Below are 21910 nucleotides of genomic sequence, written 5' to 3'. Positions count from 1 at the left end.
GCCCAAAAGGAAATGTTTTTAAGCCTCTGAGCACAGGAGATGAACTAGTCCTTGGGAGTTCGCTGCTAAACTCAAGAGGTCTCACTTTTGTCAAGGCACCACAGAGAGAAAGCGTGGCCAGGGAGCGTGCCAACACAAGTCGTCTACCTGCTCAGACCAGCACCATGAAGGTGCACCTTCAGAGGCCCGAATTCCCCAGAGGCATCCACCTTGGGGTGTCCTGTCACAGCAGTGTGACACATGGAGGCGTTCACGAAAATCACTCTGAGACATCTTTGAGTTTCTTTCTAACTTATAGCCCCCAAAGAGTTAAAGTGCAAAAAGGAATAGCCAAAGGAGAATCTGCTCCCTTCAGAAATTAAGAGGTACAAAAATTAGATGGTTGTACTTTCAGGGACCTTAACAGTTGGGACAGGAGGTTCCCCAACATTATAAAAGGGGTCTCAGACACCAGGTTTGTGTGGACAACTGAAGATCCGCAGGTAGAAGATGACTAATTTTTAGTCAAGCCAACATATCAAGCTCAAGTACCATGACAACAAAAGCGAAGGGAGCTGAGGACTTCTGACCCACTGTAATTTCAATTTTTTTCCCCAATAACATGTGGAGACATAGATTGCCTTTTTCTAAAAGAAGATTCACCAAGATAAAGACTAGCATGTGACATTTGAGTACACTACGAACAGGACTCCAGAGAAGACAGCTGATCAATTGTTGTCTTTGAGTGTGACGATTTTCACAAATGGCCAATGTTGTTGCATTACTTTTTGATATAAAATGAACTGACAACATCTGAGGCACTGGTTACCATCTCAGTAAGGTTTCAAAACCTTCACCAGCTTCAGAGTTACAGGGTACACTGTAAGTTGCTTGTTTTGAAATGAAGCACAAATACTGTTCCACAGGCTCATATAAAAATGTTAAAGCCAACTCAGCCTTAAACTAAATTACACTCAGAGAAAGTTGTATCTTACTAATTTTAACCTCATGGACTAGGTGAAATTATGGGCCTTTGAAATCCAGTAACATGAACTCTCTAACTGTCTGACATAAACAAATACCTAGACTTGGTTTTGACTACATTTTCTGGTTCCTCTCTGACAGGTTCCCTATTATACTTACAGGGGATCATATCATCTATATCTATTACCAAATAATGTACATTCTCAAACTCAGAAGGGAGTCTCCAAAATACCTATATCTAAATGTAGATCTTCTCAGCCTGCCTGCAATTGCATGGAGACAGGACATATTCTTCTTTTCCTCTATAACTCTATGCATACCACAGACAGATGATATGTACTACCATCAGAGTACTCAAAAGAAAACACAAGCAGATCAATATCAGCACTGTAAACTTCAGTTCCTTCCAGCTGAAAGAAGTCAATTATATACTTGAACTACTAAGACACATGAGTCACCCAGACTTGAAAGTTTCTCATTTTAGAGACCATGTCGATGATTGAAGGACAATTAAAATATCTGAAATATGGAGAGGGTTTAACAGAAACAATTTATTCTTCCTCTTTGCTTATAAGCACAGCACAAACATGAATTTCTATCAATAAAAATATTGCAAACTGTAATCTTGTTTACGTTTGTTACAGTGAGATAACACAACACTGCACACATTGCTCTGAAAATAATTTTCATACGAACGAAAAAGATCAGCACAGAGATTTCCTAAGTATGAAGTTTTTTTTAATATGGACCTAGGTCACTAACTCATCTTTGTGAAGCAGCAGTTGCATGACAGTTAATTTTTGGTCAGAATCAACAAATATTATTATGGAACTACCTAAAAGTGATTAGTTAGGTAAGGCCTGGGACCAGAGGCCACTGAGCACTGGGGACCATTCACATATATTTGTCTCTGAGACGAGAAGGTGTGGCTTGGTTACAGATCAGGTTTCTGTTAGAGTTAAGTTAACTTCCAGGATGAAGGGTGAACATAAATAAGAGCAAAATATTGGTTCAAGAAGACCACTGCCTCCTTACATATCTTCTACGAGACCTGCAGAAAAAGGCAGCAGAGGCAGTGACAAAGGTTATTGTCATGACTTGCAGATACTACTGACAACGCCTCTGCTCTGAAGAAGAGCTAAGGTAAAGTCTGGCAGTAGCGATTTGGCTACGATGACATTCAAAGCTAGAAGAAATGATAGAGCTGGGGCTGGGATGGCAGTCCAGCCCAGCAAATGTCAGCATAGAATAAAACCTGCTATCAAAGGCTTATGTGGCTTTATTTACATCTGGAATTAGAAGAGACTGCTGGCATAGAATAAAGGAATTAAGGTTTAGGTTTTAAAACCTGGAATTAGGTTTAGGGTTGGGGCTCAGATCAGCAGATATTGATAAACTGCAGCTTAGAAAGCACCTCCAGGTTAACATGAAAAGTGGTGTTAGCTTAAACCATCTGACAGCAGAGATCTGTGAGATAAGGAGTGAGATAATGTTAAGATAAGGAGTGGAATTAGGGTTTGAGCATACTCTGGAAGAGGTTCATAAACTGTATCATCTTGTTTCATTATCAGGGAGGGCCACACACTGTGATAGAGGTGCCACATGACAAGACTTCACACTCCCTTAGCAAGCCCAACACCGCCCAGCATGCCAGACCTACTCTGTCTATACTCTCTGTTGACCCACCGCTCCCCAAGCCATACATGTGCTGTCAATTTGATGCATTCCTGACCCCTTGGGATTACTGTATATGTATAATTCTGTACTTGTGTATGTGCACAGCAAACGTGGCACTCCTGAGACATACAGGTTCCCTGTACCGTATGTGCATAGTGTGTACGTATTGCGGATGGAGGCAGGGAAGAGGGCCTCAAACAAGGAAAGCATCTGTCTGAGAACATCCAGTCCTTACTGTCTCTTTTTCTCCCTTCATTTGCACTAGGGCTGCATATCCAAAACATATCAAAGACTCAAAAAAGGGTCTGGTAACCAACGTCTCCTCTCTTCATAGATGCAATTTTAAAAACAGTGGATCAAGTCCATGCAGCAGGTTGGTCCTGCCAAGGAAATCAAAAGCCAAATCAGCCAAATATACCAAGAAGCAGCACAAAAGCTTTTCTGTGTCTTCTCCAAACAGAAGCTTTGCCAATGATGATCTTGGCAGTACTATTTGACACTTATCCTTTTCCCAGTTCTTAGGAACAGGTGTCCACCACGTTACTCAGCATTTTCCAGGTTAGGGGCGGATTCAGGATTGACCTTTACTACTTCACATTACAGAAAAACCTGACACATATCTTATCTCCGTGTTTTAATCACAAAATAGGCTCACCTACATTAGTGATTAATGGTGAAAAATTCAGTCTTAGTAGCAGACAGGCTTTGGACACATGACACCTGACACCTTCTGGAGAAGGATGAAACATATAACCACGTGTCAAGGACAAAATGTCCATACTGGAGGCTATGTAGTTAAAAACCTTAAAAATCAATACAAGTAGCACACAGCCCAACTCTACCATTTTCCAAGCTTGCAATTTAGAGAATGCAGGGTAGGCAAGAAAGACAGTTGCTCAATTCAATGAGCAAACCTGCTGCAGCATTCAGTACAAACTGCAGAGGAGAAAGCCTCACAGCGAGCCTTGCCAAGAGGGAATTACAATTATCGAGCCTCATGGTCACAAGACCACACACTACTGTTGTGAAACAGTCACTGGGTAAACAAGGGTGTAGTCTGCAACACAGTTTACCACTTGGGGAGGGGGGAGGAAAAAAAAAAAAAAGAAAAAGCCACACGCTAAACATGGTCTTACCCCTGGAAAGGCATGAAGAAAAAAGGATCTTGCAAATCCCCACTGAAGTCAAAAATGTGGCAGAATGATGCTGCCGTTCTGGTACTGTCAATGCAGTAACGACACAGAGTAGGGAACAAAGGCGAGTCGCAGAGTTAAGCCTGCAGCAAACAATTTAGGCAAAAGCAACAAGAGCAAGAAAAGAGAATTCCAAGAGATGGAGGAGTAAAAGTTAGGATGATGTAGAAATGACAGTTGAACTTCAGTTCACTGAGGTGAAGTCACAAAAGTCATACACTTCCAGAATGATAAAAAATTAATAGCAAAAGATGATAAAAGTTAAAATGTAAGATGCTGATTTTAAAACATACAAATAGGCAGATATCTCAGACTAGAGATACACACTAACAAAGCAGAACCAGAAAGATGCCACTCGGCAGCCTTAACAGTTGAAACCTCACCAAACATTTTCTTAGCTTTTTTGTATTTCAGGGAGGCGTACCAGCCTAACGGAAGGAGTTCAGAGAAGTTTTCCAAACTTTTCTTGTTTGCAGAAATCAAGTAAAGAACTTGCAAAATAATCACTTCTACAAGCCACTGCCCTCAGTTCTGCCTCTGCACTAAGCAAAACTTCCTCTAATGATCCAACTTTGACTGTTCCAGTAATTCATGGCATTTTTGCCAAACTGGGAGAAAAGAGGATATATTTCATCTGTCCTCTACGTAACATGGTGCTGTTTGGAGCAGCTCCCACAGGGGCTTAGCAGGGTGCTGCCGGCCACTTCTAGAGAAGACAACTGGACGACAGGGAGCAGCAGAGCAAGGAGAGAGCAGAGCAACCTTCGCTCCTGCCTGTAGCGAGGGCACCGACACTCAGCTCGGCTGGGAGTGGCAAGGGCTTGAAGGGGAGACTACTTCAAGTAGTATGCAGTAGTATGCAGCCTGGACCTCCCCACCACAGGGGAGTCATAGGCCATTTCATTCATTTCTCCTTCTGACCGCTGCTTCTCTGAGGGAGGGGTGAAAAAACGAAGGCATTAAGCATTTAGCGTTATTCCTGATGCAAGGAGGATGCAAAAGCATCTCAAACAAAAGCTACTCCCAGTCTCCTACAAGCTTCCTTCTTCACTGTCAACCCATCAGGAGTGGTGGGCTTTAGCGGGGTCTTGTTTCTGCGTGCTAATGCGTCCTGACGTGCTACCCGAGACAATCTTCCAGCTTCCACCACTACACTCGTATCAATTCCTGTGGCACGCTAAGCTTCTGGTCTTTAGATACGACTTGCATTTACAAAGAAGCAATATGCAGGGTTCAACCCCCCGGTACAAGTCAATATATCGTTTTCTAACCTGTATTAAACTCTCAGATTATTTATGAGGTAAATCAATTACACAGATTTTGTCCAAATCCACACTTCGTCTGTACTAAGAGCTCATTGGGCTCTAAAATTTGTACTGAAGACTATTCTACAGAAAATAGATGGCTAATATTCTCATACGATTGTTCACAGTAGCCCAGATAACATTAAAGAACCTGTTGCAATTAAAATCCATAAGGTGTATTTCCAAAACTCACAACTCGGGTCAAGAACCATAACCATAATGATGGTCAATGAAATACTGTATCCTGACTCATTTCATTCAAACAAGCTACTCTTACAAAAGCACTCCTCTGCTTCAGTAGAGGAGGGTGGCAAAGGAAGAAACTGATAAGGAATAATTCAACTAACATTGCACTAATGAAAAGGTGAATTAATTGAAACAGCCCATGAAGCATCCGAGTGCACACAAAGTAATTCAACAGATGTTACACTGGAAAGCTGACTATCCAGTGCATGGATGAAATCAGAAAGTGCTATTAATGGCACATCCAACAATAAAGTTGATCATGAATTTTCTGCTGCTTACAGTCAAACATGAAAAACTACTGCACGTCATTTTTGCAAGCAAACCTTACAGAATGACCACGGAAATCAGAAAATGACATAGCCAGTATCACATTGGACAATAACATGGAAAACAGAGTTGATTTTCTCATTGATAAAACCAGTGAAATATCATATAAACTGCCCATTACTGTACCTTCATGACATCTTTATAGGAATGAATGGTCTCAACTTCCTCTTTGTCATCATCATTGTCATCCTCCACTCCTTCATCCAGAGCATCATATCCTTCATCCCTACTCCCATCTGTTTCTGTGGTATTAGTCATACAGTCAATAAGCTGCTCCAGTGGAGGACTTAATTCTCGCTCTTCATTGTCCTTCAAACCATAGTCCAGGGCTTTATATATAATAATCCCTAGGGATTCAATAACCTATAAAAGTGAAAAAGAAATATTTATTAATGCCATTTACATGAATGAATAGGTCAGGCTAGGAACACCCTTTTATGGTCTTTATAGAACAAACTTAGCAACTGAGAGGGCAATAAAGATCAAAATTAAAGAGAAAAATGATCATCTAATACCTACAGTAGTACTTCAGTAATACAGCATAGAACATGCCAGAGCGAGTCATACCACATACCTACTGCTTATTTCAAAGTTTGAAATAAAATTTGTATTTTAAAAACAAAGCAGGACCTTTTTAGATTATTTTATCTTTTTAATATGACAAATCTCAAGTAACATTACTCTAGACTTTGTAAGACTGTACTACATGCATACGACCTTTTTTGGGGAGGCGGGTGGGAAGAAATTAAAAGAAAGAATAAACTAATATGAGATGCCTCCCTCCTCCCACAAAGTAATGACACTTGGAAACTGCCCTTCAGTTTCTGCATCTCTTCACTGACCTGATGGGTGCCTGGACACAGCTGCGGACATCCCAATACTAACTCACTGAGCACTGGGGCATCAGCCCACAAGAACTCCTTTGCCTGTTACACAGCTGGTGGAGGCACACATATTTCGCTGAAACTATCAACAACTGAATTTCATAGTAACAAGGTAGTACGTCGATTTTTCGTTGAACTCGAGGCTTCCTTTTTGTGCTCTGTCAAGAGCAAAGCAAACAGACAACCTCTTACTCAGTATAAACTAGCAAAAAAATTGTCATGAACATCCCAAAATACTAAATGCACGTTTTCCTTCTTGGCATTATTTATTTTCCTTATGAGTAATAGTGAAGCTTTTAGCATTTTAAAGATGTAAAAAGATGGCATTTCAAACCAAGTAGTTTGGAAATGGGTATTAATGGAGTGGGAAGGTAAAATGGGCTTGCAAGAGTAAACCACAAGAAGGTAATGTCGCTGCTGGGAGATCCTTGTCTGACAACAGAAGTAGGACTTGAGTTATTGCATGTAATCTCTGATCTTCCTTGAGTGTTGTGATGGCTAGCATGTCACACAAATGAGCAGACTCCCATGTGGGAGTAGTTGGCACTAGAGCAACTTTAATAACAGAGGCATTTCTAAACATGCCAAACCTTGTCATCAAATGCCATTTTCTCTCATCCGGCTTTCAGTACTATCCTGGTCAACATACTTTTTAATGCAGATTTTTGAAATTCTATTCAAATGGGTTCTTAAAACATTAAATTTGACTCTAGCAGCTTACTTATTTAAGCACAGCAAAGTATTTTTGGTCTGAGAGGCTGGAGGTTAGCAAAGACCTAAAATAATATCGTATTAGATTATCTAGACACACAATTTAATGAACTAGCTGTAGTCTGACAGCTTTACACTTCATGCTCCATTCCTCTGTTGAGATGACTTTGCAGTGCAAATTCACTTTGCAAGACAGTGGCTAATAATAATAAAAAAAAACCTTAAAAGCAATACATAAACCCCACCCTTTTATAATTTATTTCCAATAATTTTGGTAACTCGATTCAATATAAATTTTCCTATGCTATTATCTTGAAATGTGTTTATACATTTGGAAAATACTCTTAAAATGCAGTTAAGAAAAGTGATTAGGCAAATTGTCTTAATTTATTTAGTTCAAAGAACGGCTTCTAACTTAGGAAATGCTAGCAAAGTATACCAAGGAAGCATCACTGCATGCTTGCTCAGTTCTCATACCTTTCCCCAGACTTCTGCCACGACCCACTTTGGAGACAGGACAGTACACCATATAGACCTTAAAAATAGCTGTGACAAATCAAACGTACATTTGCAGCATATCTGATTTGCCTCTTAGAGAAGCTATTTTGTAATAATTGTCCTGTAAAACTTGTACTGTTACAAAAAATTAATCTGAAAATGTGAAAACTTCACAAAATAAAATACATTCTACTGGTAGATATGTATGTTTCCTGTAACTCAGGTTCTGAGTACAACCTCAACGTGTATCTTTTCAGCAACTGAAAGGGAACAAAGAATACCAAGGTAATTCCAATTTGAAGTAAAGCTAAATTAAAATGAAGTACAACTGAATAATTGCTTTGATATTTCAAACACTTGGGAGTAAACAATGTGAGTAATTTCTAACTTTAATAAAAACTAAATTTGAAAGAGCTTAGCATACATGAGGAGGACTGAAACATCCCAATCAGATGCAAAGAAAATAATGTCTTGTGCCATGCAGTGATGGCTGCTGAAGACAGCTTTTGGATTTTGCTACATCAACACTTAAAAAAAATACAAAGGAGGGGGGATATAAAGAAAGTGCACTCTCTCTGCCTCCTTCTGTTTGGGAAGAGGATTAAGGCATTCAAAAGCACCGTGGCTAAAACTGGATGACAGCTGCTGCTTTCTTTGATGTATCAGCAGTGGGGCTTTTGCAGTTCAGTAATACAGTTTGTGCATTTTTACGTACAGATTTCATAATACATGCAAAGCTGACAACACGAAAGCCTGCAATGGCACCATTTCAGACCTATATTTCAGTCTCTTAGCACCTTATTTAGGAGTCATGATCAAAACCACATTTATTTAGTGTCTGTCAGTATCATAGATTCTTCTTGCTGAAAGACAAAGCAGCAAACATCCTAACTGAGAAACACTGCTTTGACTTGCATTAAAACTGAAAACATTCAGCACTTTCAGCAATACTGGTCTACCAAGGATCTTGTAAAACCACACAAGTGCCATATGAATATCAAACAAAAGTCGCAGAATCGTCAACGCTTCTTCACAGGGACAGAACTAATAATGCCACTTCACGCAAATAAAACTTCTGTCTATATAATTAGAAACATAATATACAAGGTTAGACAGACAGCTCGTTGTTGCTTAAACGCATGAGTGCTGTCACTTTGCCTGTAATACAAATCAAATATAAACAAAAAACGAAAAGCTTTTCACAGCTGAATGGATGAATTGACAAATACGCAGGGTTTTTTAGTTGGATAATCAGACCCTATCACTTTTTTTTTTTTAAGTATCAATTATTTACAAAGAAGTCACTGGTTCTAAATGGCACTGTTTGCTGATTTCACACAAAATAAATAATTCTGGCATCTAACAAGTGACAAGCACTGGCACAGTTTTCAATTATAACTGTGAAAGCAGAAGTATAGTAGGAAAAACAAGGCTAAAAAGGGACTTAGCAAGGCTCTTGTAAACCAGAGTTGTACCTTGACACACCAAAACAATTGTATGACACTGAAATAAGTGCCAGCACTAATGATAAATGATGCTGCTCAATTCTGATGAAAATCAAATATATTAAGTTTTACACCTTGAATTTTAGAATTCATTTGGTTTTGATTGATTTAAATTTTGGCAAAGGACTTGATATTTACAAATCAATCAGTGGCTAAGTAACTTAAAAAATAAACAAGGAAGTCTGTGTTATTATACTTTACACCTCCTCACCACGTTCTCTTGAAAGTCATGGCTTCAGACCAAAAAAAAAAACACAAACCACCAATGTTTCCCACAGACTGAACTTGTACTCTGTTGTGCTTAAATCATTAGTGAAAGGGGAATTTTGTCTCACGGTGAGTATTCTTTCAGTTCCTACACCAGTCTGGACTTGTATTATACTGTTCTTTTATAACAAGTTGTGATAAAGTTGCTGGAATGCTTTGACTTCAAACACGATGCAAAAACAGTATCCTCATGCTGCCTTCACACACGCAGCAAAAACAAAGCCCAAAGCATTCAGGTTATTTTCGTACACAAACACTGTATGGAACTTTTCATTCTGTGTACCTTCCTCCTACATATTAAGGCATGCCTCTTGGAAGGGGATGCATTAGCATTAGGTCTTTTATACGACACAAATGATGTTCTCCCAATGAATACTGTCAATTTAACATTCTGAAAAACTCTTCAAATATACAGCCCATGTATAGGAACCAAACATGTTGGTTCCTTGCGAAAGTCTGGAGTGAAATTATGGAGAGTACTTCACTTTTTTTTTTTTTTAAATTTCAGAGAAGAATCCTTTTTTCCCCTCACCACACATATACCTTTCTGACTCTTGCTCAAGTGTAGATGAGAACAGGCAGAATCCGCATGCCGTTCCCCCTACTCCCCACACACACAAAAGGGCACTGTCTGAGCTTTCATCCCCTTCCTAGGCTTGCCTCAATTTTTAAACAAAGCAACAAAGCCTAAGGACAGGCTCGTACTTACAGCAGCAAAGGGCTTTTTTTTTTCAGCTCAGATGCTGTCCCCTCCCTAAAGTTCCCTTCCTCCAAAAGCCACTCAGGTTTTGTATCCCTAAATTGGGATTAAAGACGCCATAAAGCTCCAGCTCCTAAGGTGATTCAACTAACTTCTAACTTTCCCACAGGGACCTCAGATACGGCAACCAGTCACAACAATATTTGCATTACTACTGCGTTGCCTTTTATGAATTCTAATAATTTTCTTACTAAAAATGTATACTACAATTATTAAGTGTGTCCATTTCTTACAAGCAGATCTCCAACACACTTCATGAAGGAGAATCATTCTGCCTTACGGTAAGAGTGTCAAGAGCCTGGAGCTGGCATTAGCCACGGCACTCCTTAGGGCAGAGCTCCTCTCCGCCACCAACTCTGCCACCACTCCTGGTATTAGGCAGCACTTAGTCAATCTGCAGAGACTAACCTGTCCTGCTGCTGACTTTAAATTAGCCTGCCAGGAGCTTCACGCTGTGCTTCTGGAATCATAACACACAGCATTAGCATATCCACAGACACCTTGAAGTCAAGAGTCACGTTTCTTAAAATTTACTATGGTGCGTTAGGAGAAGACACACAAACACACACAAGTTTTTCTGATAAAACACTGTACTACAGTCTAACAGAAAGGCATGTTAAAACTTTATGTAAACCCAACAGTTCCTCTCCAGCTACAGGACAGAGGGAGTAAGCTACTGCTCTGGTTATCATTTTCATTTGTAACACAGTAATTTGTTGTTTCTTCAGTATCCAATTCTGGAGCTGAAAAAGACTGTGCTTTTAGGAAGTGGGAACAAATAACGGGGTTAGGATAAACCAAAGTACACTTTTCGGTTATTTACCTCATCCTTTGATGCCCTACAGAACTCTGAAGAGTACCTCATGGAAGAGTACATCTAAGTAGGTTGTTACAAGAGGTGCATTGCTGTCACTGCATACCTCAGGTATACTAATGTATTTTTTACCACAGCATTCCCCAGTGGAAACAGGCTGGCATTACCCAGGTTTTAATAGCTGGGGACATAGCTAAATTTAAATATGACCTTCACTAAATCAGAGCAACTTGCAACAGCCTGTCAAATGAGAACATTGAAAAAACCTCCAAGTGCTTCCAGGTAAGCAGCAAGGATTCGGACTATTTCCAATGAATCAGATGAATCACTCATTTCCAAAGAATATAGACATAAGATATAGGATTATTTAACTTCTGCATGATGTTGGTTTGCTACCGAAATAACAAGATACTGCTTTCTTTAATATAATGAGCCTTGCTATTTAAGACAAAGCAGTAATAAAAGCAAAGCAAAAAAAAAAAAAAAAAAAAAATATCAGAGTATGTCGGGTCTAATAGAGAGAGAAATATGAAATGAAATTAAATACACTCTTTTAACAAGATTCAGTCTGGTTTAGATACATTCAGAATTAGGAAAATTTCTCTACTGTATTCAGGGGAGATCTTTTTCAAAATTATTTTATATCTACAAGTCTTTGAATGCACTAAGTGGGTAGAGACCTACTTACTGAATTCTTTTTACTAGTCAGGTATACATTAAAGAGATTCAGTGGAAGAACTCCTGATCAAAGACACAGAACAATCCTAAAACATACAAAGGTGATGCTAGCTTTTTTGGGTTTGGTTTTGGTTTTTTCCCCTCAAAGTGAATATGTAAAAATTTACGTGTTGTTGGACTCATTTCTCTCTAATAAAATAGCAGTAATTTAACTGTAAATTTATTAAGGCTCAAGTGTAATGTAACTCTCCAACTTATTCAAAGGTTCTGATAATTATAAACATGTTTTTGGTTGTTCAAGTTTCACTATAGATATTATCTAAGGAGAACTATCATTTATTAGCATAAATGAAAGCAGAATTTATTCCACTGTATCAGTCTCAACTTACATTTTATCTGCTGGATTCAAACATTGAAACAAAACCTTCATTTTGCTTCTAGTTTTTGTTCATACATTATAATCCCCAAGTTAAGACAAATCGTTACTCTGTTATTAAGGAATTTATCCAACCTGAAGGAATTTCACCAAAGTGACAGTTGATCACCAGAGAAAAACAAAATTAAATGCCCTGATTTAACTGTGCAGACTCCAGTAACAGCTGAAGGTCCAGTAAAAGCATTAGGCGCAATAATTGAGTAACATACATGGTGAAACTAATTTGAAAGTTCTTAAACGCATCTCTATTCATATCACTGTTTTAAATACAGGTCATGTTATCCTGATCCCATTTAAGTAAATGGCAGAGATGGCGATGACATTAAGAATTCTAAAGTTGGAATATATTTGCTGAAACAAATAGACAGAATGGGTATGTTGTTACATTTCCCTACCATAGGCTTAAAACTATCTTAAAATTGTCTTAAAATATCCTATGTATTTAGAATTTTAGGCACTGTATCTCGTCTTGACTTTTTTTAGAAACATCTTATTATTACTGTCTATGAAGACACTTTGCTCAAAAACTTTATTCCAAATCTCAGGAGCTTCGAAATTAAGTATATCAAAATTAAGGTCATGAAAGCACCAGTGACTATGGAAATGCTATTTGGAAACATCAAGAGAATACATGGGGTTTTATCTCAAGTTAAGGACACAAAATCAGACCATGTCACAAACTTCTGTTCTAGTTCCCTTCTCATCTACATCAAAGCCATGAATCTGCTATCACTCTTCACAGTAATGCTTCTTACAGACAAGGGGTAATTTTTTAAAGAAAATTTTCAATCCAAAATTAATCTGATAAAAGGACATGTAGTCATTTAGTACTACACCTATTCAATCAAACCAATTATTATTCTTTCCAGCACACGTAATGCTTCAGTATTACTGACTTTACTAAATAAAGGTCTAAACAAAGTTTTTGCTCTTTTTTTTTAAAAAAGATGAAATACAGTTAAATATCTATATATAGTTTTATAGAAAAATAGAAAGCGATCAGGTAAACTCCCCAAGTAAGCCAACAGAAGGAGCAAAGACTTTAGCTGACTACCAAAAACATAACCAAGCCACAGAAACTCCAATGGGGTCAAATTGTGTAAGAGGCAGAATTTGCCATTTGCCACATCAGCTTTTTAAATAAAGCTTTATCTAGACTACATGAGAGTATCAGATTAACTACAGCAAAAGATTTTGTAGTGAGAGAGGGAAGTGACCAACTCAAGGAAAACTGGAATAAAGGAGAGTGAAACTAGTTCAGTAGCTCTGATCCTGAGAATTCATGCACGACTGGTTTAAATTTGGCTGATACTGCATACCTGCCTATGGTCTGTCAGACAAGCTATAGGAGAAAGATAATAAAATGCTTACAGTAGCTTTGATTCAGTTCAATTTACAGTAGTCACGAAGCAATGCAAAATCAATGGCACTTTTTTTTCAAAAACATCTACACAGTTCAACTGATCTACTCAAAAAGTCAGTTTGCATTAACTTCTCAGCCTTCCCACATAGATTTCATTTAAACCACTACAGTTGCCTGCTACAGGCTTGGGCCCCATTTAATTAATCCAAAAATTAAAGTCAGTAAACACCTGCTGCAACATAACCCATTTCTTCTTCTGTGAGTCAAGAACTTTCTCACACCTGTGTTCCCCAAAATTAACAACTACAAAAGCCAAGCAAACAAAATACCTTTACAATGAAAGCTGTTCTTTTAAATACAAATTTTTTATTAGTTACAGTTTTACATTTGCATGTATGTCTTATAAGCTTTCTAGCAGTGTCTCTCAACAGACTTTGCAAAAGTTAGGCTGGTTTCACCTTATTTGTCGGAGGTATATGTGCATTTCAAGCGTTTCACAGATGATGAACTTCACAAAGACAGATGAAGCACCTGAACAAGTTCACAGAGTTGGGAACACATCATCTCTTTTGGTTTAACCGTAGCTTTCCTAAAATCCACCCTTTGTTCCTGAAAAAATATGTCTTTCTGTCTCTGAACAGACTTCACTTGTCAGCTGAATTGTCAAAATTCCAAGATTTCAAGGCTACACTCAATGATGTCAAGAAACAAGCCCAAATGTAATCACACAACAGGTCCCTTTTTTAAAGTGATGTGCCACAGAAGAAGGCTGACATATGCTGCTGCTTTCTAGTGACTGAACTATTCATTAACTTCACACAAAGTAATTCAAATTTAATGCTGCTTGTCTTAAAGGTACTGAATATTGATGGAAAGTCAAATAACCACTAAGAAGGTTGTCCTTTTCATCCATACTGAAGGAGAAACTTCAAAGATGTCTATGGGATGCTAGCATTTATTACATAGCTGCCCAAGATGAACCATGCACAGCTACCTCCACTGTCTTGTGGAAGAGCACTCAGCCATACCTAGGCAGATATCTATACTTGACTTCTTCCTAAAGAAACTAATAGGAATACGGTATGTGAACAAAAAGCTAAAAAAATTAAGAGACTTTTACTGAGAGATTTTTGTTAGTCAGATGTGCAAAGAAACTTGAGCTCGACATTAAGGACATAACTTGATCATGAAATACATGAATTTTCACATGGACTATATCATGATAGTCCGAGGAGTTACTAATATGCCAGACATTGTCTGCACAATTACCTTTGAACTCTTGCAATGGCCTCTTTGCAAAGACTGGCATTAGCTACAATAATCGAGAAAGCATTGGTAGGCACTGTTGACAAGTTATCTACTCATAAAAAGATATAAGCTTGACATTATTTTTTGGGTCTGAAATTCAGATACAATCATAGCATGGAAGGCTGACTTATGCTAAACCAAAGAGCAACAGAATGTGTGGCTGAGCCTCAGCAGAAAGCTTACCACCTGCTCTTTGGGCTGCAAAACCCCAGAGAATCCATTTATGAAATGACACTCAGAGTTTTCTATTTCCTTCACTGTTCCTTCTGAACAGTGAAATCCACCCCTCTCCCCCGAAGAAATCCATATTAAAACATACCTGCACCGTAGTTAAAGGTTATTGATATGTAAAACATACAGTTTATAACCCCAGGCATGAAGTACCTTAGCACAAGAGATTCCAGCAGCTGCCATCTCAAAGTGCTGACCTGTGACAGTTTATTATCTCTAAAGGGACAGTCATATTCCTGTATTACAAATTGCTGAGCATTGTTTTATCGCTCTTTGCCAATAATGATAATATCCATGTATTCTAGTACAGCAATGATAACAAAGATTTGCTTACAGTCACAGTTCAGAAGTGCTGTACTATTTTTAAAAAATAAAAATTCATATGCATTTTATGCTTAGATTAAAAACAAAACCAAAGCATTTCTAACTCTGTCTCTCTGCAGAAACCTGTATCACACAGCCAGATTTTCTACAATGTTCAGCACTTGGTCTTCTATCAAGAGTAGAGATATTATCTAGGTAATTCATTTAGCTGCTTAGATAGCAGTCAAATTACTAAATAGCCAACCATTGGTGGAGAGGGATTAATGCCAGCACTTACATCTACATATGCTGCACAGGTACTTGGGAACAAAAAAAAAAGGCTGAAGTTTTATTAAAAAAAGGTATATGCATACCAATTAACTCGACTTACTGCCTCTAAATCTATAGTGAAATTGTCTGTCCTATTTAGTGCGTTTTGCAGTTAAGAATCTCATAAACTTAGGCCTAAAGGGCCAACCTTGAGTTTCTTCTGTGTTGAGACCTTGTTAATGGATGTGCTAAAGTCAGTTCCTGTACAAGCCACTCTCTGGTCCTCAGGCCAAAGAAAAGCAAGATAGGTGAAAATGTGCATCGCAGAAAACACGCTAGCAAGGGGAAGGGGGAAGCACCAGGGCAGAGTGACCTGTCACTTTCATAGGACTGCGATGGGACAGCTCTAACACAGTCCTACACAATTCATCCCTGGATCAAGGATTCACAATAAGCTTCTCAAAGCTTCCTCGCTGGGTTGCAAAGAACAGAGCTGAGCTCAGGTGCACAGGGAGTATAAATCTCCTTAGAGTTCTCATGCTTTGAAAATTAAAATGATGCAGCGATATTCCCCTGTCTTTCTAGACACCTTATCATCCTTTAAATGGCAGAATGGGATCACTACCTGGAAAAGGAAAGTCAAGGTGTTATGTTCCTACTGTGGCGAGTTTCCTGGTTTTGAAAACATCACACTTTTTTGTAAAATATCAACTGCAATTCAGAGTTTATAATTTCTAGGTCAGAGTTGCCACAGCATCTCTAAGTCGGAATATAGTTGCCTCCACAATTTTCTTAACAAAAAACAACTAAAGAATTCAAATCTTCAATTTAGCCTCATCTTTACGGCCCCAAATGCCTCAGCAAAATAAACTGAGCTGCCTTTCCCAACCACATTGTAAACCACAGACATTACCTCTTCCACCCAGTACTTGAGCCAATTTCAGATGTAGAAAGTGTATGGGGCTGAAGGCCCTGTGGGGTTTTCCTAATTGCTCATTTCTTGTGAGACCTCACATTTGTCATTTCCCCTCTCTTACAACAGCTTTACCACCTATAATACGAGGATATTGAGCTATTTTCAAAGCTTTGGATGAGAAGTGCTGTGCAAGTCTAACTTATATTTCTGCATGTCATGCACACAGGCTTAAACTCAGCTGGAAGTGTCTCTAATCATCCAGTTTTCCCTATGACTTTTGTTCCCTATAAACTAAGGGAAGGAAAAATGAAGAAAAGTACATGCCTGAGGCTAATGAGGATAATGGTTAGGCTTATCAGCTGGGTGCAATGCAACACACAAAACTGCTTTTCTCTGAGAATATAAAGCAAGACCTAAGAGTGATTAATTTAAATGTAAGTAGCACAGGTAGCCAGAGAAAATAGCTACTAAGATTAGACTCTCACATTGTTCTAAACTTCACAGGAAATAAATTCTGACAGCATCATTCCTTTGTCTTGTTATACCAATGCAATTATGCCTACCAGTCTACACTCTAGAGAATGAACGTCTTGAAGTTTAAGAAATAGGAAGAATGGCCAGGTTTTAATGATTTTGGACGCTGTGGCTTTAAATTTAATTTAACTACAAATTCCTAATTATTTTAAACATCCTTTAAGATTATAACATTTTACAAACTAGATCATAAACACACACCCTTTTGGGAATACCTTTTGTAATACACACAGCGTGACAGTTCATATTACAGCTCAAAAAGAAATTGCCTGGCAATTTCTAGACCAAACAAGATGGAAAAAAGGTTGTTTCTTCAGATCATTCTCTAATAAGTGAAATAATTTTCCTGCAAGGATTAAAAAAAATACTAAAAATACTATTAAAAAAAGCAATTTAACAATCAGAAGGTCCATTGCAGAAGGAACACTAAATTCTGCCGGACTTCCATAGGAACTGCAGCTTTGGAATAGCAAAACCATTCCTGGCTAGCCAAGAAACAAGTTACTCAAAAGTTATCTCCTTAAATCAGAGACACATCAATTTGATTCCATCAAAGAATCTTTTTTTTCTTGCTCTTTTATTTTATAGCCCTCCAAAAGTTTAAGAAATGTAAGAATAAAAGAAAAACATCATTGTATTACAAACATAAGCCTAGATTTCTTTAACTAAATAAACACAGCCATCAATACCCTTGAAGAAGTTAAAGATCTTCAATCACATCAGTTTGAAAGAGCATCCACTCAACTACCTCCAGGGAATGAGACATTCAGTATTTCAAATGCCAGTGAACTATTTATATCTGTGAATTCTGAAGCTCAGAGTGAAGGCAGAATTTGTTTTTATTTTCTTCTTGTTAACCCTTTTGCACGGATTGTTCTTCTCCTTTGTCCAGTCATACTACACTTAGTTAAGCTTCGTATTCTCATGTAAAAAAACAAACAAACAAAAAAAACCCAAACAAACAAAACAGGCAGTGGTATGTAAACATGAGCTTATGTGGAGGTGAAACCTCACAAATGAGGGAAGTCTTTTGTAAGGATTGGGACCACAAATAAGTGTCAGACGAATTGCAATGACATCATTTCAGAGAACAATGGGTTTTAAGGAATAACCCAGGGGTGGGTGGGTGCCATCCTCACCTCTCCACCGTCCTAGTGCTTGTGTTGCAATGTGGTTTGCCAGATGAGGAAACTGACTTTGCTGAAAAAAAATCATGCTTTCCTGACCAGCTTAGGAAAAGAAAGTTAAAAAAAAAAAACACAACCAACCCAAACCCCAATTATCTGTTCTACCATATGCACTCTCTATGCATGTGCCTATGCACTCTCTGTGCTACCACACATTAACTTTGGCTTCAGGCCAAAAAAATGCACAGCACTGCAGAAACCTCAAAGCTACACTTACAGATAAAAGAAATGTCTATTTTAACTGGAAAAGCTAAAATCGGCCTTAACAAGGAATGACAGCATGACTGTTTCCCATAACTATGTAATATTTTTAGATAAAATGCTTGATGTAAACATAATCCTTTCTCTAACAATTTTTCTACTTTTTTGCAATACACTGTCTTTCCCCAATCTCCAGTTTTACCTATGAACATAGCTTTTTACCACATACTTATTACGATGGTTAGAGCTGGGATGGGAAAATGTTAGGAGGTTTTGCCTTCTACAGTTCAGATTTAAAAAAAAAAAAAGTTTGGTTATTTTAAAATTATTCTCTAAAGATGAATTGAGTCAATCAAAAGCAAGACACAATAAAATAGAAAAGTAACTCAAACCACAACATTATTTTAAATCAACTTGCTAACTAGTAAGAGAAATTTGATAACATTAAGGACATTTCAAAGTGGAGCAAAATACTGTAAATAAAGTGTTTTCTTTTCGATTTTTAATTTTTAAAAAAACCCACTAATTGAATAAAACCCCCTAAAAATCAAATTTCTAAGGATTTTTCCACTACACTTAAAGATTTTTTTTTTTAATGGAGTAGTATGTGACACTCCAAGAAGGCCCAGGTGCAAAACAGAGCAGACTGGAAACACAACCTTCCCTGCTCATTGCCATTATCTAATTAAGGTAACAAAAAGTATTCTACCAGAAAAAATTAAGCTTTTCTCTGTCCAGAAAGGTCTCTATTTTTAGATGATCAAATTGAGGGAATGAATAATGTTTATAGCCATTTTAACACATCTCCCAGCTAAAACATTTATTACATGAATTGACCAACCAATAGGACTACTTAAGTGTCTGACCTAGAATCTTATACAAAAAACAATTCAAGAGAAAAAGAATTTTTTTATTTGTTACACAGAAGGTACACCTCGAACTGTGGATTACTGCTCACTAGAAAGCATGGCCTCAGGGAGAAACTTCTTCCAGCGAGCAGATGCTTCAGTAGCTGCTGCTCATATGGGCACACTACACAAAACCTGTGTTAGGCAGGATGGCCAGCAGCCACCACAGATACAGACGGTAACAATTCCTCAGAAATGTTTAACTGAAGGCAAGACTTAATATTCTTAGAGTATATGTGATATTTGCCGAAATCTCTCCAGCCATTTGACTACAGCTAATTTTTCTGGACTGATTTACAGCTGCTTCCTCCAAACATACCTCATCTTACTATGAAACTTCCAGTTGATCTCTATTGGAGTATTTTGCTCTTTCCCAAAGTTTAAAAAATTCTGGTCAGGCGTTAACACTAAGCTGTTCGCAACAGACCACTGGTCACTCTTTTCTAAGGATCAGTAGCCATTACACCTAGGTGAGGCAACTTGAGATGACCATCTGACCTACCAGGTCTCCTACGAACATTTATCGATTTTTCAGCGTTCATTACTGAGGGCTCATATTTATGTTTCTTGCTCAGTCATCTTTTTCAGCCAAAGCATTAAAAAAACCACTGGATCTGTAAAAACCCATTTTCTTTCTCTTCCGTAAGTCGCTAATGAAGAAGTACCTGCTTATGAATTACAAACTTATAGAAAATACAAGCACAGTCCTGTTTTTGCATTCATTACTCACCCTGTGATGAACGTGCTAAAAGTGGAACAATGTTTCAGACTTACTGGGGGTTACTAAACTAAGGGAGCAACATGCTTGGATGAAGCACCTACCGTCACTAAAGGGTACTACAGCACTTTTTACAGTTTTCAAGCAAAATGGACTTTTCTTAACCTCAGATTTTTGACCCACCATTGTGGGTTCCTCTTTGGGGAACTCACATTAGTATTTACATTAACAGATCAGAACAGCGCTTTTCAACAGCTCCCCATCGTTCCTCTCTGAGCTTTTGGGTTGCATCATGGCGTGCTGTGCAAAATGGGGCTCCTTTTGGATGAAGCTAAAACAGAAGGTGAAATCCAGAAACTCATCTAACATACTCATTTTGCTGATGGCACACCCAACCTAAGGCTCTCAGAAGGGAGCTAATCTGAAATAAAGCAACTGGGACACATACTCCATGGACACTGGGTCCTCAACACCAACTTCCTTGCTCTACAGACTTGCAAGATGCTGTTTGTTGATGCAATGGACTGAGTTGGGACCAAAATGTCATCAGTAACTGTAATGCAAGACTAAAGAACAACTGAAAAGTTGTAAAGTAACCACAAAACTATTAAGCCAGCACAGAAAGAATAGCAGCAGCTAGTATCTTGGACGGAATTTTGTAAATGGAAATTTATGGCAGGTGGCTGCACCTCTGGGGTATTTGGGCCAGCACTTGTACCCTGTGATGAAAATCCAGCAGCATCCACTGGATTTCCTTCCCTTAGCTGAAAGAGGATGAATATCATCATGGCTGGATATGCTGATGGCAGGGGAATTTAATAATATCTATATTATCACGCTATCTATAACATAGCATATTAATGTTAAAGCATTCCACTTTGAGTCAACACACAAAATCAGCACGGTAATAGGAAAGAAAGAAATTTTTTTTGTATCCTTCACCTTATCACAAAGCACAATGGAAAGAGAACACAAATTTGGTAATGTAAAATACTTCAGAACTCCCTTTAAAATACTCCTTTGCAATAGAAGTGAAAATATTGTCAGAACAGAAAATTCTCTAAGATGAAAACCACAGCCCTATTTTGCAAACCTTTATCCTTCCATAGGTATAGTACAAGATGATGCCTTTCACCAATTTTTACAAAGTGCTTTAAATTCAGTCAAAGAGCATTGTCTGATTCCTTCCCTACACTTTAGCTTCTACTCTGATGGAAACTTCAGAAATTCTTAAAAAATGTGCAGTGGATGGTTATCATCATTACAAAATAACTTGAATCCAGTAGAACAAGTGGAAGAGCTAAAGATTCTTTTAAAACCAGAAGTGTCAGTAATTCAAGACATTCTAAACAAAATAGCCTGGTCTTCCTCCTTGAACATCTGTATATTTTCTTGCTGCTACAGTGTTGTGAAACTGCAAGTAATTACCATCAATGTAAAATTACAGTAGAAATGTAACAATCACCACAATGTAACAGATCTAAAATAGAATTTGGAGCTTTGGATATTAAAAGGTAAAATAATACAGGTAACACCTACACTGGGGTTCAAACCAGCACCTTCTACGCGCCCTCCTTTACCCTATATGAAGGAAATCACACACAGACTAGGCAATGGATACTTAAAAAAAAAAAACAAACAACAAGCAATGTTAAAACCAAATGGATAGTTTAACATTACTGACAATCATTGTTTTTTTTTAAAAAAA

General features: G+C 38.0%; 1 protein-coding gene across 3 annotated transcripts in view; it reads right to left on the bottom strand.

Moving 5' to 3' along the window:
• The window catches only part of SPIRE1 (spire type actin nucleation factor 1), a 133345-nt gene that overhangs the window by 66144 nt on the left and 45291 nt on the right, over positions 1-21910 (bottom strand). For 2 of the 3 annotated variants that reach the window (XM_086609185.1, XM_086609186.1), the window contains exon 3: positions 5837-6073. In XM_086609185.1, the coding sequence (XP_086465311.1) occupies positions 5837-6073 (237 nt within the window). Of the gene's footprint in view, positions 1-5836; positions 6074-21910 lie in introns of those variants that run through there. The other variant, XM_086609187.1, reaches the window with a different exon arrangement.

The sequence above is a fragment of the Tauraco erythrolophus genome, chromosome 3 (assembly GCF_009769465.1).
Source record: "Tauraco erythrolophus isolate bTauEry1 chromosome 3, bTauEry1.pri, whole genome shotgun sequence".
Taxonomy (NCBI): domain Eukaryota; kingdom Metazoa; phylum Chordata; class Aves; order Musophagiformes; family Musophagidae; genus Tauraco; species Tauraco erythrolophus.
Note: the sequence above shows the minus strand (reverse complement) of the source record. Positions and strands in the feature narration are given on the sequence as shown.